This window comes from Furipterus horrens, unplaced genomic scaffold, assembly GCF_987537825.1.
Source record: "Furipterus horrens unplaced genomic scaffold, mFurHor1.1.pri manual_scaffold_10, whole genome shotgun sequence".
NCBI classification, from domain to species: Eukaryota; Metazoa; Chordata; class Mammalia; order Chiroptera; family Furipteridae; genus Furipterus; species Furipterus horrens.
Window position 1 is genome coordinate 80,961,792 of NW_028327180.1, and position 16,030 is coordinate 80,977,821.

Below are 16,030 nucleotides of genomic sequence, written 5' to 3' on the forward strand. Positions count from 1 at the left end.
ATACTTTATAGTTGTTACCATTTTGGGGGTCTTGTTTTGTTTCACTTTTGTTTTTAGCATAGATCCTTTATGTTAACCGCAGGGGACTTTGACTTCTTTTTGTGTGTTCTGCTATCCCTTTTATCATTTCCTTCTGACTTGTTTTGTGACTAGAACTTTTTTTTAGGTTAAATAATTCCCTAGAATTAAAAAATAATAATTTCACTGATATAGTGCTTTTTACTTTTTTTAGTAAATTTTATGTTATGTTGTGATTTTTTTTTTCAATTTGAGAAGACTTCTAATTATGTAGCTAATGTGCATATAGTAGGCACATTTTGTTCTAATATTTTTTAAACACAATACAAATGTCCATTTACTTTCAGTAACAACTTTTCTGGAGAAATGTCAAAGTGCTGATTTGAATATTATCCAGATCTCTCTTGGAAAGAAGAACAAGTTATATGGATGGTTTTCAACTTGTTATTTTTAATACAGTGTGTGTGTGTGTGTGTGTTTTAAGATTTTTTAAATTTATTTTTAGAGTGGGGGGCAGGGAAGGAGAAAGAGAGGGAGAGAAACATCAATATGTGGTTACCTCTAGCGCACTCCTAGCTGGGGACCCTGGCCCACAGCCCAGGCATGTGCTCTGACTGGGAATCGAACCAGCGACCCTTTGGTTCACAGGCCAGCATTCAGTCCAATGAGCCACACCAGCCAAGGCTAATCTAGCATGTTTTTGATATCTATTGCCATCCTGCTTTAAAAGTTTTAAGGAGAAAAATCCAAACTAATAAAGGAACAAACTTGGATTGAGTTTTTAAATTCCTTTAAAGAAAACATTTGAGTTTTTTAGTTTTCAATTTATGGCCTTATGTACTGTTAAAACCATGTTAGAAGGTAATATAGTTATTTGTCTTGTGGATTTTTATTTTGGGAATAAATGCCTATAAGTTTTTTTTTTTTTTAAATCCTCATTGTATAATACCTTATACAATAAATAGCACAAAAATAACTGATTGGATTGTCGAAGAATAACATTTAGGATTAATATGTTGTGGTTCTCATAAATACTAACCTTTTTCCTGAACAGCTGAGATTGGTCTGCTTTTCTGTGTTTCTGTAGCATCTTCTCTGCTAATGTTAGCTATAATGTGTTGTCATTTTGTGTATTACTCTCTGTCTTTCAAGTAGACCATGAGCTCCATGAGGGCAGGGACAATGTCTGCTTGTTCACCATTATATGCCCAGCTTCTAGAACAATGTCTTTCATGGTGTGGGACACAGTGAATAATTGTGAACTTAAAAGTGGTAGGACCCAGCATATGATAGATGGTAGATGTTGAAATCACTTAACAGTTGTCCCTAAACAAAGAGAGAGAGAGGCATTAAAAACAAACAAACAAAAACAAGATGAACTCTGTTTTCCTTTTACATTGGGAAGCCTTTGTTTTTCAAGATTATCAATGTATAAAGTGTAAAAACATAAACCGCCAGTTTGGGCTCTCTGGAGAGCAGGAAATTGAGCTTGGAACCCCATATTCTAATCGGTTAAAGGGGAGGGGAGAGAACAATCCAGGAAGTGGAGAGTTTGAAAATTGGATCTTAAAAGGAGAATGCTAATAGAGGATTGTTATTTGAACACTGTCACAAAGGAATGGAAACCAACTTGCTTTTGTATGTTTGTTTGATTTCATTTTTGTGGACATGGAGAGGGGAACCAGGACCTATTACTGGTTGTAACAAGTGTGTGAATTACGCTGCCTTTAGGAGATGCCTTGTCAATGAAGCTAATTAGATTTTGCGTGAAGTTCCTGCAGGAATACAGTGGAAGGTGGCCTTCACTGGGTTGCCTAGCACAGAGTTTTCATGTATTTCAAGAACCCCAGGTTTTGCTTGGATTCAGGGACATTGTTGGAGGTTTGCTGGGCTGAACTCTTGGGTTCTCTTTTAGGCTTCAACCAAAGAAGCTGCTTTCATTTGTTCTGCGTAGTAAGATTTCACAAAGGTTTCGGGAGGTGAAGGAACGGCCCTGGTATATAAAAAAACAAAACAAAACAGAAAAAACATTTGGACTAACTCTAGAGTTTTCATCTAACCGCAAGCCTTTGGGAATTTGCCTATTTGCACCTTGTTTCCCTGTCTTACTTAGTCATCTGTCATGTTTGAAGTTAGAGAATTGCCAGGTGAAATGTCATCATCTGGTAGTGGTATGTGAAAGAGTCATATGGTGGGATTTTACTCACGAAGGTCAGTCTTCATCAAGTATCTGCTCTGCTGCAGAATGATGATCAAAAATGAGGACCGACTTTTAGTGTCTTGTCTTAGAATATATCCGTGCTTGTTAAGTTCTACATATGAGTTTAGAACTTGTGTGTGAAATCATATTTGCTTTAATAATTAAACTGTATGTTTTAGAAGCATTCAGCCTAGTGGCGCGCGGCGGGGCGGCCACCGGTGGGTGTGTGAGCAGCGGCGGCAGCGGCGGAAGTGACCGGCGGGTCAGGTCCCTGCCGACATTATGGTGAGGGCAGGGCGATGGCGAACTCTCATCCAGAGGCGGGGGACGCGGCCGCCAAGGCTCCTCGGGGCTGGGGCACGAGTAGGGGCAGCGCAGAGCGAGCGTCTGATCTGGGCCTCGAGTCGTTCCCCTCGGCCCAAGGCAGGGAAACTGACTGAGTCCGGAGGAGGCGAAGGCTCTCCTAGGGTATCCAGCGCGTCGGTCTCCGGGTACTTAACTTACGGTTGAACGAACGTGTTGTCATTGTGTAGAGGACTTGCCGCAGTTTTCCCATTTTGCAGATAGGGAAGCTGAGGCCGGAGAGAAGGGGGACCCGCCAAAGGGCCCGGCGAACGCATCAGAGTTTGACAGAGAGGTATCCCCGAGTCCATCCCACCCAGTCTGACCTCATATTGCGAAGCTGGAATGCCAGGAAGTGGGGTACCCGTCTGAGTTCTCAAATTAAACCAGTGTTGCGGATTTCAGGGGTTGCAAGGCCCTTAGAATATTAGCACAACTTCCTGTGCCTCTCGTTTTCAGGCTGAAAAACAGACCCAGAAAATGGGTTTTCGCCCTGGATCACACAGCAGGAGGAGGGTGGGGGGAGGGGGACGGTATTTTGAGCCAGAAATGGACTAATTGCCCCCTCTCCATTTACAGAAGGAAAAATTTAGACCCTGACAGGAAAGTGGAGGCCCCTCACAGAGGAATTCAGAGTTGTGCCTTGTGGGAGTATGCTTGGCCCATCAACACCTGGGTCACTGAGAGTGTTGCTGCATGTTCCTCAGGGTTAGTGAAGGTTCCCACAAATACTGCTCACTAGTACTCCACCGTGGACGCTAGCTCGGTTTTACCCTGGCTGGTTTGGCTCAGTGGATTGAGCGTCGGCCTGCGAGCTAAGTGTCGCTGGTTCGATCTTCCAGTCAGGGCACATCAGAGAAGGAAAACTCTGACTCCAAAAAACCTCCGCTGCCTTGTGCCATACCTCTTCAGGGGAAAGGCTAAGGGAGTAAACCCCGACAGAAAATCCGGAGCCGGAGTCCCTAAGGCGGTTTGACGTTGTAGTCAACACCGGCAGCTCCTGCGGCGCACCTGAAGCCAAGCTGTATTGACTCCGTCTTTCCCTTGGATCCTTCAGCTGCGAAGAGATGGGGGGTCTGCTGCATGGGCAACAGCAGACCCTCCATATCACCCTGCCCAGGCTCTGTAGCTTCAGCTTCACTGGAGAGGACACTCCAGCGTCATCACAAGATGTCGATTTAACACGGGAGGAGACATACCGTGTCACTCCCGAGTTGGACTGCACAGCCATTCTCGGCGGTGCAGATAGACTCTTAAGAAGCTACACCATCGTCTCTCGAGATGGACGGCTGCCAAGATGTTTTAGAAGAATACCGGTAAATGGGTTAGGGTCTTTCTAATGAGGGCTTGGCAGATGAAAGAGTGCAGGTGCTGTAGCGTAGTGACTGCCACCAGATTGCCTGGGTTTGGCTCTTGGTTCCCCCAGTTTTACCTTTTCAAACTTCTGATGTCTTACTTTCCTAATCTGTAAAATAAGGAGAATAATAAATTATCTCAAAGGGCTGTTAAAAGGATTTATTACTTTAATACTAGTGAAACCCTTAGAAAAGTGCCTGACACACAGTAAGCGCTCATTAAATATTTGCTATTATTATTACATCGTTTATGTATCTGATGCATTCATTCATTCATTCAGTGAATGCTGAGTGCGATTCATTAAATAAATGTCCATTTTAGATCATTGCTATTGGCTGACATTGATACAAAAATGAAAAGACAATGTTGTTGCCCTCAAGGAGCTTCTTAGTTTAAATGGAGTTGTAAAAGAAGTATACAGGGAATTACAGAACCTTATATAATGTTTGGGAATTCAGGTGATTTGTCAGAAGTGGTGGCTTTTGAGATGGTCTTTTCAGGGATGGGTAGTATTTCCAAAGTGAAGTCAGGGAAGTTGTTCTGGGCAGAAGGAACTGGAAAGGTTAATGGCTTCAGAGGCATCAGCAATGGGAGCTGGCTAGGATATAGGATGGAATAAAACTGAGCAGATGGGCAAAGCATAGCTCTAAAGCTCAGGCGTTGCAATGCATTTATTAAGCAGTAGTCTAGAATTTAAAGTTGCTTAACAGGAAATTGCTGAGTTTAATCCACCGGTGATGTTTCAGATGGCTTGAGTGCCTAGAGATGGGAATGTCATTTAGATTGTTGGAATGGCCCAGGGGTGAAAGGGATACTATGTTGGAGGTAATGGAGGGCGGTCTTGTTTTGGAATAGTCAGTTGGAAATAGAGGTCTGTCTATTACATTGGGGACCAAGTAATAGATCTGAGAGTTGCCTCGATGTAGTTGATACACACACAATTGGATGTGCTCTCTTGAAGGAAAGAAAGCAAGGCTAAAATTTGCATGTTCCTCTTGCTTTTTTTAGAGGTTGCTAAAACAAAGCCACGCCGTTCTATGAAGCGGAAGAGGACAGCAGATAAGTCCACCAGTACCAGCGATCCTGTGATTGAGGATGACCACGTGCAGGTGAACAAAAAGCCCACTTACCTCTCAGTCCAGCCAAGGTCCTGAAAATGTTAAGAAACCCAAGTGTACATGATTATATACCTTCTTTGCTCTAAACAGAAGAAATTGGTAACAGCGACTTCTCACTTGTGCCAGTGAAAACATTTTAAGTTTTCAAGAGAAAGTATAGAAAGAGACATCTAACTTCAACTTTTTCTCCTCATAGGTCCTTGTATGAATAAAATTTTTCTCCTCATAGGTTCTTGTATTAAAGTCCAAAAATCTTGTCGGAGTCACTATGACCAACTGTGGAATCACAGATCTGGTGCTAAAAGACTGTCCCAAGATGATGTTCATCCATGGTATGTACCGAGGCCCATGTCATGCAAGAATTAAAAGAATTAATGACTCATACACACTACATTACTGTGTTGTTTTTCAAAGGAATCATTTTGTCCTGTTCTGTAGTTCTCAAGTAATTAGTATTTGTGAGGGGCCATGTATCAGACACTTGTTGGTTCGTCTTTTAAAATAGCCTCTCCTTCAGTTTCCTCTAAATGGTACTTGCTACCTGATCTGATCAAATCAGATAGACCTCAGCCTGAATCCTGTCTCTGCCATTTGCTAACTGTATGAAGTTGGACGTGTTTTATGTGTAAATGTTTTTCAGGGGGAGTGGTCACTGGGCCTTAACTGCTCTTGATTTGACTGACATGATTAATTATAACCTCAATTCATGGCACATTATCATTAGTCCAGTGGTCCATTTGTCCCTCGTTGCCAGTCCCATCGACATCCACCCCTATACTCGTGCATTTAATGTAAGTCCTTCCAGTCCATCTTTCATGTATTTACTTATATACATGTTTGGCTCTGAAAAATTGTAGGGTGTTATTTTGTGTGAGCTTTTAAAATTTGTAGATATAGTGTGTCCTGTATACAATCTGTTTATTTTTCTATTTTCACTCATAATTATATTCTTATACCTATCCATGTAAAATTATGAAGATCTGACTCATGTCTTGCCTTGGGAGAGTTATATAGTATCTGTTTATTTTTTTTCAATCTGTAAAGTGTGCTGGTGATGCTTACCTTATGAAGCATTTATAAAAGTTAAATGCTGTGTTTGACGTGTGCTTACGTGCATGTATGCATATACATACACACACAGTACAGGGCCTGACCTCTGGTAAATGCCTAATAAGTGTTAATTTGTGTTATATTAGTATTGCAAAAATAATTAGGGGCTTTCTTTTCTTGCACTTCTATAATAAACAAAACAAGAAAATTGTTACCATTTTGTCATAAACTGTGAGAATCCCAGAAAGGAGAAATAAAACAGATTTAAACACATAACCTCTCCCCTGAATTCTAGAAAACACCAGACTTGGGGAACCTTAGGCCCATTTGCACCCTTGAGAGGTGGTACTACTCCATTCCAACCAATGAGGTCTTAAAACATCTACTAAATAACAATCTCCTATTGTAGTTTCCTCCTCAAACATCAGGGGCCCATTAAAGGCTCAGAATCAGAAGGTCATAACAGCAGGGGAACTCAGCCTGGCTCAAGGCAGCAAATAAGGGCTTTCAGCTCTGCCCTCTGAGGTCTCAGAATCTAACGCTCACTCCACCTTTGTACTCTGCTGGTTGATTTCTCATCCCTTTCTCTACTCTGATTGCTCTGAGAATCTGATTGGTTGTCACCACTGCACTTGACTCCATGAGTCTCTGTATATCTTTGGAGACCTAGTGATGTATCACATGACCTCAGGCTCAGCCTTTTGCCCTTAAACCAAATTTTTTAGCTAATGGGACAGAGGACCTTAGATAGTAGCTCAGTTGCTAGAAAACAGCTAAGTTATGGCGGATGAGATGACTAACTGAAATCAGAATTGACCTTGGCCATGCCTGGTTTTACAGCAGAGAACCGTTGAATCCTGATTACCATCTAGTCCTCTCTCTGTCTTTCCTCCTTTCTTGTCTCCTCTCTCCTGCCATGTCACAGAAGGAGAAAATGAGTCTGAAAGGCAGGAGACTGACTTGCTCGTTGTTCAAAGATCAGGTTAGTTGCAGGGCCAGAGTGCTCAGGACGATGATATTTGGGTTAAAGGTGTTACAGAAGATACCCTTAATGAGTTAAAAAGAGCAGACATATCAGCCTTATGGTTATATAGCACCTTCCATCTGATTCTCTCTCTTGAGTTGGACCAGGTTATAATCTATGATAAAAATTAAATCAGATTGAAATTTGAGATGAAAAAAAAAGAGATTTTTTTTTTTGAACTTGGCATACTATTTTATATCCGCAGTGTTTGTCATGGTAACCAGTGGCCACATGTGACTGATGAACACTTGAACTGTGGCTAGTGCCTGAGGAACTGAATTGTTCTTTAGTTAACTTATGTAAATAGCTACAGGTGGTAGTGGCTACCACATTGGACTGTGCACCTTTAGACCAATGAATACAAATATTTCTGGGTCTTTTAAGGTTCTGCTTTTATACTTGTGATAGGGATTAAAATCAGCTCTACTCATTTTCTGTGGGTGAATGTAAAATAATATATGTGTTATTCCAGGCTTATTTGATCATTGTCATAAAACTGTAGAATTTAATAGTTACCATTATTCATTCTTTTCAATAAATATTTCCTGAACAGCCCTGGATGGTATGGCCCAGTGGACTGAGTGCCGGCCTGGGAACTACAGGGTTGCTATTTCGATTCCCAATCAGGGCACAAGCCTGAATTGTGGGCCAGGTCCTCAACTGGAGGCATGTGAGAGGCAACAGATGGATGCTTCTCTTGCACATCAGTGTTTCTCTCCCTCTTTCTTCCTCCCTTCCCCTCGCTCTAAAAATAAATAAATAAAATTAAAAATAAAAAGAAATGATTATTCTTAAAAAAAAGAGAGAGCTGTTATTAACTATAAATATATATATGTATTTCCTGAACAATTCCTATGTTTGGGCAAGTCATTCTATGGGACTTAGATTCCTTGCTGGTAAAGATAAAAAAAGGTACCTGAACATCCACCCCTCTAGCACGTGGGTGCCCACCTTTTGAACAGGACAGAATCACATTTTCAAATTATTTCGATAACGTCAGTTGTACTTTATGATAGTACATTATGTTTGTTAGAGATGTTTATTACATCTGTAGAATTTTTATGCTAAACACATTGGGCCAGTCCTCCAAGGATGCCTCCAGATAGGCTATCCATTGCTCTATGACTTTGCATTAATTATTTGTAGAGTTTACCGTTGTTTTCATTTTGTAGCTACCAGGTGCAGGGTACTGAAACATTTAAAAGTCAAAAATGCACCAATTGTGAACCGATTTGACTATGCACAATGCAAGAAACTAAACATGGATCAAGTACTAGACCAGATACTCCGGATGCCTCCTGAGAGAAACCGCATCATATACCTCCGCCCGATGCAGCAGGTACCGGGCTCGGCCCCTTCCTCATGACACACACACAGCAGTGACATTTCTTCTTAGTCTTCAACCTTTATGGGTGTGGCATTTACTCATTTGCTCCGCCCGCAGTGGGGGTTCTTTAGGTTCTACAGCGTTCTCGTAACCGAGCTAGGTGACCTCGCCAGTCTTCCGTCATTCTTCTTTGCTAGATTTTGATGGATTTTTAAGAAGCAAGTTACTCAGCAACTTTTCTTACCAACTGGAAGTTGCCTGTGGTTAAGGGAACAGACTGGTTTCTGCCTGACTGATGCACATTCTTGTTCACTGACCTGTAGCTCGTTACTTAACTTCCGTCTCAGTTTCTTCATCTGTAAAATCAGGAGAATAAGAACCTGGTGGTTAAATTCATACGTGTGCTGAGCAGTTGTTGGCATGTAGTAAGCAATCATAGGATAGCTGCTATTATTACTGCCACTTTCATTATTATGAAGAACATTTAATTTTACCTATACAAAATTATGGATGTTAGCCAAACCTTTTGGGCTAATCATTTCACAATATTCATAAACCAAATCAACATGCTCTATGCCTTTAAGTTATACAGTGGTGTATGTGAATTATTTCTCAAAACAACAAAAAATATAGAGTAAACATTATATATAAGACTCTCTGCTTGATGCCTAAAGAATGTTTAGAGGAACTATTAAACAATCTTTGCAGTCAGCGTTGGAGTCTGGCCCCCAAAGAGGCATTTGAACAAATTGTTTGTTGAGTGTCTGTAACATGCTGGGGCTGAAAAAACAGAGGACATCATCCTTCTTTCAAGAAGTTTGTCTTCCCTAGGAGGAGGTAGACGTGAATGCCACCAAGATGGCAGAGTGGGATTTCACAAGTAGAGATAAGGAAGAGGGCATTCCCTGAGAAGACAGCAAGGTGAATAAAGGCTACAAGGGGGCAAGGAGCTGGGATAGGCAGTAGTCAGTTTGCATAGGGCATAGAGTCCTACACATTCATGGTTCTATAATGCAGTCAATACTGAAACCTATGAGGACCTGCTCAGAAGTACATTCCTGGGATCGGTTGCCTGATTCCAGGTTCTCTTGTTCAGTGGGCATTTCTGTAACCATGGAATGTAAATCCCTGAGCTTCCTAGACAGAAGAATTTGCAAAGCCTCACCGCCGGCATGGTAAGCTGTATTCGGGCCTGAATGGGACATTTGATTTTCTATCAGCCAAAGATTTTAAAACCTAGGTCCCCAGGAGAGATTGTTCAAGCTTTAAGATGTAGATTTCTAAGGTATTCAGTTTTTTGGTCCAAAGCTCTCTGTGATGTCTTCTGTAGGTGGACACACTAACGTTGGAGCAGAAGCTATTTAGTGGTCCCTACCCCTATCACATCTGTATTATCCATGAATTCAGTAACCCTCCCAACGTCCGGAACAAGGTGCGCATTTGCAGCTGGATGGACACCATAGCAAACATCAATCAGTAAGCCCCCTGTTGCCCCCAAGGCCCTCCTGCCAGGGCTCTCAGAAGCAAATCCTGTTCTTTATTTTAAATGGTCTCATCTGGGTTTTTTCAGCACTGAAACACATGAAATATAACATGTGAAAACCTGAGTGAATGAGGACTTAAAACTAAAAAGCCTACATGTATTTGCAGCTTTTTATTTTCAAATGTAAAGAAAAATTCCAGGAACAGACTATATGTGCGGTTGACTCCCTTTCTTTAGCCTCAGGGCATGGGAAAGAGCAGATTTTTTAAAAACTGATGTTTGACATCTTCATAAAATCGGACTTCTTAGGCATTTGTTATGTAAACATAGTAAGCACCAAGACATTTGATTAGAGAGTGGCTTGCTTTCTTTACTGATGTGATTTTTTTTTTAAGTTTACTTTTAAGATTTAATTTGCACCAACCAGCTCAAATATTATTGGTTTTTAGGTATTACATTTCCCTGAATGAAGTGCTTACTTTCTTTCTATTTATTTATTTATTTATTTTTTTGTTTTTCAATTACAGTTGTCCCACTTTTCCCCCATTTCTCTCCCCCACCCAACCCACCCCTTCTCCCACAATCATATCCCTCCCCGTTGTCCATGTCCATGAGTCATTTATACATGTTCCTTGACTAGACCCTTCCCTTCCTTATTCCCCTTCTCTCCCTCCCCCTCCTCCCTATTGACTGCTGTTCTGCTCCTTGTCCTATTTAGTTCATTTGTTTGTGTTGTTCTTTAGTCTCCTGTATCAGGTGATATCATATGGTATTTTTCTTTCTTTGCCTGGCTTATTTCGCTAAGCATAATTCTCTCTAGTTCCATCCATGTTGTCACAAATGGCAGGAGTTCCTTCTTTCTCTCTGCTGCATAGAACTCCATTGTGTAAATGTACCACAGATTTTGATCCACTCATCTACAGATGGGCACTTAGGCTGTTTCCAGCACGTAGCTATTGTAAACAGTGATGCTATGAACATAGGGGTGCATAAGTTCTTTTGAATTAGGGTTTTAGGATTCTTCGGGTATAATCCTAGCAGTGGAATCGCTGGTTCAAAAGGCAGTTCCATTTTTAGTTTTTTGAGGAAATTCCATACTATTTTCCACGGTGGCCGCACCAGTCTGCATTCCCACCAAGAGTGCACTAGGGTTCCCGTTTCTCCACATCCTCACCAGCACTTGTTGTTCGTTGATTTGTTGATGATGGCCATTCTGACTGGTGTAAAATGGTATCTCATTGTGGTTTTTATTTGCATCTTCCTGATGGCTAATGATGTTGAGCATTTTTTCATGTGTCTATGGACATTCTGTATGTCCTCTTCGGAGAAGTGTTTGTTTGATGTGATTTTGAAGATAGTGAAGAAAGTGCTTTTGACCTGACTAGATATGTATTGTCTATATTGAGTCTTCGTTATGTATTTATTATTTAATTTGAGATGTTCATTACAGTCTAGGCCTGGCGCAGTTTTGAGAGTTTCTTTCCACTCCATACCATAATGTAATTTCCAGTTTTGTAATTTTTTGATATTTTTGTGTTGCCTCCAGAGAGCTCATTAAGTATGAATTCTTCCCGGAAGCCACACGAACTGAAGATGACTTGAAAAAGTATCCCAGGTACCCCTGGGGCAGAGACATCTATACTTTAGAAGGTGAGCAATTACCAATTGTTTGGAAAGCTAAAGAGCTGTTAACTAACTAGATGGAGAGGCATGTCCTAGGGAAGACAGGAATGAGTCTTACAGTTCATCCAAATAATGGGTGCTTTGACCACCTGCAGGTGGCAGGGGCTAGGTCAGCACTGCCCTCCCTGCAGGTAGCGGGGGCCGGAGAAGTACTGCCCTGCAGGTAGCAGGGGCCAGGTCAGCACTGCCCTGGAGGTAGCGGGGGCCGGAGAAGTACTGCCCTGCAGGTAGCGGGGGCCAGGTCGGCACTGCCCTGCAGGTAGCGGGGGCCAGGTCGGCACTGCCCTGCAGGTAGCGGGGGCCAGGTCGGCACTGCCCTGCAGGTAGCGGGGGCCAGGTCGGCACTGCCCTGCAGGAAGCGGGGGCCGGAGAAGTACTGCCCTGCAGGTAGCGGGGGCCAGGTCGGCACTGCCCTGCAGGTAGCGGGGGCCAGGTCGGCACTGCCCTGCAGGTAGCGGGGGCCAGGTCGGCACTGCCCTGCAGGTAGCGGGGGCCAGGTCGGCACTGCCCTGCAGGTAGGGGGGGCCAGGTCGGCACTGCCCTGCAGGTAGCGGGGGCCAGGTCGGCACTGCCCTGCAGGTAGCGGGGGCCAGGTCGGCACTGCCCTGCAGGTAGCGGGGGCCAGGTCGGCACTGCCCTGCAGGTAGCGGGGGCCAGGTCGGCACTGCCCTGCAGGTAGCGGGGGCCAGGTCGGCACTGCCCTGCAGGTAGCGGGGGCCAGGTCGGCACTGCCCTGCAGGAAGCGGGGGCCGGAGAAGTACTGCCCTGCAGGTAGCGGGGGCCAGGTCGGCACTGCCCTGCAGGTAGCGGGGGCCAGGGAAGCACTGCTTTCCCTGTATGAGTCTTTACCATCCCTAAGATAATTAGAAGCAGTGTTGAAACAAGAGCAGAAGAAAATTGAGTCTTGCTACAGTTTGAGAGTTGGAAGTGACTTGAGAGTACCTGTCTCAACCTCTTTATATACATAGAGGGAGAAAAAAAACATACTGAGGCTTAAGGAGAGCAAAGGATGACCAAGATCCCATGACCAGATAGTCAGGTAGAAGCAGAACCAGAATTAGAATTTACATCTCCCGGTCCGGTGCTTTTTTGGCTAAGACGACGAGAGCACATGTTATGTTCTGCTTACGAAGACCGTGCTTTGGGCCTGCTGGTACCGCCGCAGTAGCACTGTTGTCGTCTTCCTTCAGGGGTCGTGGACGGCGCCCCGTACTCCTTGATTTCTGACTTCCCTTGGCTGAGGTCACTTCGGGCAGCAGAACCCAACAGCTTCGCCAGATACGATTTTGAAGATGATGAAGAAAGTAATTATGATCTGATCTGATTTGTGTTCTCTGGTTTGAGCATGTCCTACTGTGTTAGAGACTTATATCTTGTTTGCCAGTTAGGAACAGTTCAGTTTCTAAATCACTTCCCATGTAAATGTTTTTATTTGTTTCTTGTTGCTGTTTGGGTCTCCTACAACAAAAAATACCTCTGAATTTGTAAAATAGATAATCAGTTGACTTACCAGTGATCGCTAAAGGTTGGTGGGAAAGGATTCCTTCAGACAGGTTTTCCTACCATGATTTTTTTATTACCTGTTTATAACTGTTGCTCCTTATTGTCAGTTATATTATTTCAGATTTATTCCAGTTACAGTAACTATTCTTTTGCTACTTATGAGCAACTTCTTGTTGGGTAGCATGGAGGAACTTAAGACTTGGGTGTGGATATCTGGGGGGAACTTGAAGGAAATTTTGAATGTTGTACTTCTAGGTGTTGGCCCACTTGAATGTCTACTTGTAGGATGTTTTCAAAAACGATTTTATGAGTAAATGAATTTTATAAGCTACACGTACATCTACAACTTAACCTCTCGGGTACATTTCCACCTCTGGCCTTTACCCATGTGTGCTGTCTTAGACATCAAACGTGGTTATGTAACTAAACTGATGGGGACCCATTCCATGATCTGTATGTACATCAAAGGCATTGCATTACTGTGTACGTATAGGCATATCTCAGGGACCAGCTTAATCGAGTGACTTTCCAAAGGAGTTTGATAATCATACATGTCTCCCCTTTTCTTTCTAATTTCCAAGGCACTATCTATGCTCCCCGAAGGAAAGGGCAGCTGTCTGCAGACATCTGTATGGAAACAATAGGAGAAGAAATTTCAGAGATGCGTCAGATGAAGAAGGGTGTGTTTCAGCGAGTAGTGGCCATTTTTATCCACTACTGTGATGTCAATGGCGAGCCGGTGGAAGATGACTACATCTGACTGGGCACGCCCCTTCCCAGCTGTCCTGGCAGAAAGCCACTGGGACCGTCGGCAGCCGGAGCGCTGCACGGGGCCTGGGGCCGCCGCTCAGTGTGGTGCACGTGAAATGTGTGAGGAGCCTTGAAGTTGTATGCAAAGATTTGTACATAAAGGAACTATACAAAGACACTTCCTAAGTACCAGCTTTATATCATATGTTTATACAGTTTAATTTAAAAATTCATTTGAATGAAGGCAGATCATTGGAAAGAGTTCATTTTTTCTGACTCAGTTCATAAATGTCACTTTTTGGCTGAGCCCCCATTTACTATATTCTTAATAATCACTGTCATCCCCTTAAATCTGTGCCTTTTTCTTCTCGAGCGAAGCAGTTTGAGTAAATCTGTTGAAGAGTCTTTGTGTCTTGAGTGCTTTTTTTGTGTTACCATTAGAAGACCTGAACCCTATAGTCAGAGGTGGCTATATGTTTCTGTATAAAACTGTGTGTTTTTTTTTTTCTCTTGGTATTATAGTTGCCATATTTCTTAAAATCAAAAAGACTCATGAATTTAAAAACAAAAAAACTGAGTTTTGAGGGGGAAATGGAAAAGTTTCCAAAGCATTTCTAGCTATTTATTTCCCCATTCAATTGTGTATATGCTTTATCTTGAATATAAAAATAAAAGTTTATTAAAAACTTTTTGCCTTGGACCTGAATCCCTCTTTTTAAAGAAGAACAGAAAATTATACAGAAAAGGAATGTTTAGAGTGGTGTCTGAGTCACATTCCAGTGTAATTCACTTTACAGTCTCGCTTTTTTAAGTTCAACTCACAGAACTCAACAGGACAGAAAGAACACAGAACAGCATTTCCCAGACTATCTGGTCCCTGGGAGATGGCCTCTCTCCTTTCTTAAGGAGAGCAATTAACCTGACATGGCAGAGATCTCTGCAGTTTTAGAATATCAGGTCAAGCCAAAACAAAAAAACAAAACCCAAAACAAAACCCAAAAAACCCCAATGCCTTTTTAGAGCAACATCTGCGTCTGAGGGGCAGCTTTGCCGCGTGCCAGCTGAGTGAGCTCAGCAGACCGCTTAACTGAAGGTCTGGGGGGAATGTTACAGAGTCTTCACATACAGTGCTGGGCAGCATGACAGCATTTCAGTTGACGTTATAATGGAACAAAAACGTTCCTGTCCCCTAGTGATGTCGTCATCTGGTAACATCTCAGCCCAACTCATTACTGCTGTGGAAGCCCTGGCAGGTTTTTCTTGTCTTTTCTAATGAGAGAATGATGAAGTTTTGCCTGCAAGGCATCCATCTCAAAGATGGCTAATTAACCCTCCTCAGCCACAGCACCAGATCAAGGAGCTAGGCCGCGTCCCCGCCTCCGAGGCCCCTTGGTTTCAGTGTCCTCGGTTGACTTCAGTAACTGACCACTTGGGCTACTTGATCTTTTGGTCTTCCCATATTATATCCCTGCTCTTAAGGTTTAAATTCACCAATAAAGCAGACCTTCGAGACCCTGGACACCCACCCTGAACCCCAATTAAAGCAGAACCTCAGGCCCATGCTGTTTCTCTCTACCCTGGAACTTGCCGTGTGGCCCCAGGCATTGTGCATAATTTCCTGGTCTTGTAATAAACCGCATCTTCAAGTTTACCTGGTGGGCGTTGCTGAGGGCCTTCTTGGGATTAGAAGAACCATAAACCAGTCCAGTCGCAATACTGGTCGCTGATAGGCTGAAACCAGCACAAAGCAATTCCATGTTTGCTGGTGTAAACAAACCTGCGCTGCTGCCCGTCTTACAAAAGCATAGTGGGTAGTTTGTATAGTTACAGCAGTAGCTATAGCATGCAGGTGTGTGTAAGTGCACCCCGCTGTCTGCACAGTGACAGAATTGCCTAACAACACATTTCTCAGCAGAACATAACCCCCTTGGTAAGTGGGGCGTGATGAATATGTAATTATGGGCTGTGTGAGGGGAAGGGCCCTTTATCTAGTACAACTCCCTCATTTACAGATTAACTGAAGTCCGGAGGGAAAAGCTCACCAATGGTCGAGAATTGCGTAAGGACAGATAGGACAAGAATCCAAGTGGGATTCCCACCCGGGCTGCCTAGATCTTAATAATGTCTATAGAAATTCAAGGATACCAGCAACTTTTCCTAACACTAAAATATTGTG

The 16,030-nt window shown here is 43.0% G+C and overlaps 1 protein-coding gene across 1 annotated transcript; it reads left to right on the forward strand.

Annotated features, from left to right (window-relative positions):
• The first annotated feature begins 4,797 nt into the window (after positions 1-4,797).
• LOC150000831 (F-box only protein 38-like) lies at positions 4,798-14,259 on the forward strand. The gene is made up of 7 exons (XM_090288356.1): positions 4,798-5,025; positions 5,264-5,366; positions 8,281-8,447; positions 9,766-9,911; positions 11,465-11,568; positions 12,792-12,905; positions 13,686-14,259. Exons 1-7 carry the CDS (start codon positions 4,903-4,905, stop codon positions 13,862-13,864), a joined length of 936 nt encoding a protein of 311 aa, XP_090144482.1. The 5' UTR covers positions 4,798-4,902; the 3' UTR covers positions 13,865-14,259.
• Positions 14,260-16,030: the final 1,771 nt, after the last annotated feature.

Bases quoted from the DNA above. Each gene is read 5' to 3' on its own strand.
- LOC150000831 (XM_090288356.1), top strand. From the start codon at position 4,903: ATGTTCCTCTTGCTTTTTTTAGAGGTTGCTAAAACAAAGCCACGCCGT. The intron at 9,912-11,464 runs GTAAGCCCCCTG...TGTTGCCTCCAG, and splicing joins ACCATAGCAAACATCAATCA to AGAGCTCATTAAGTATGAAT. The intron at 12,906-13,685 runs GTAATTATGATC...CTAATTTCCAAG, and splicing joins TTTTGAAGATGATGAAGAAA to GCACTATCTATGCTCCCCGA.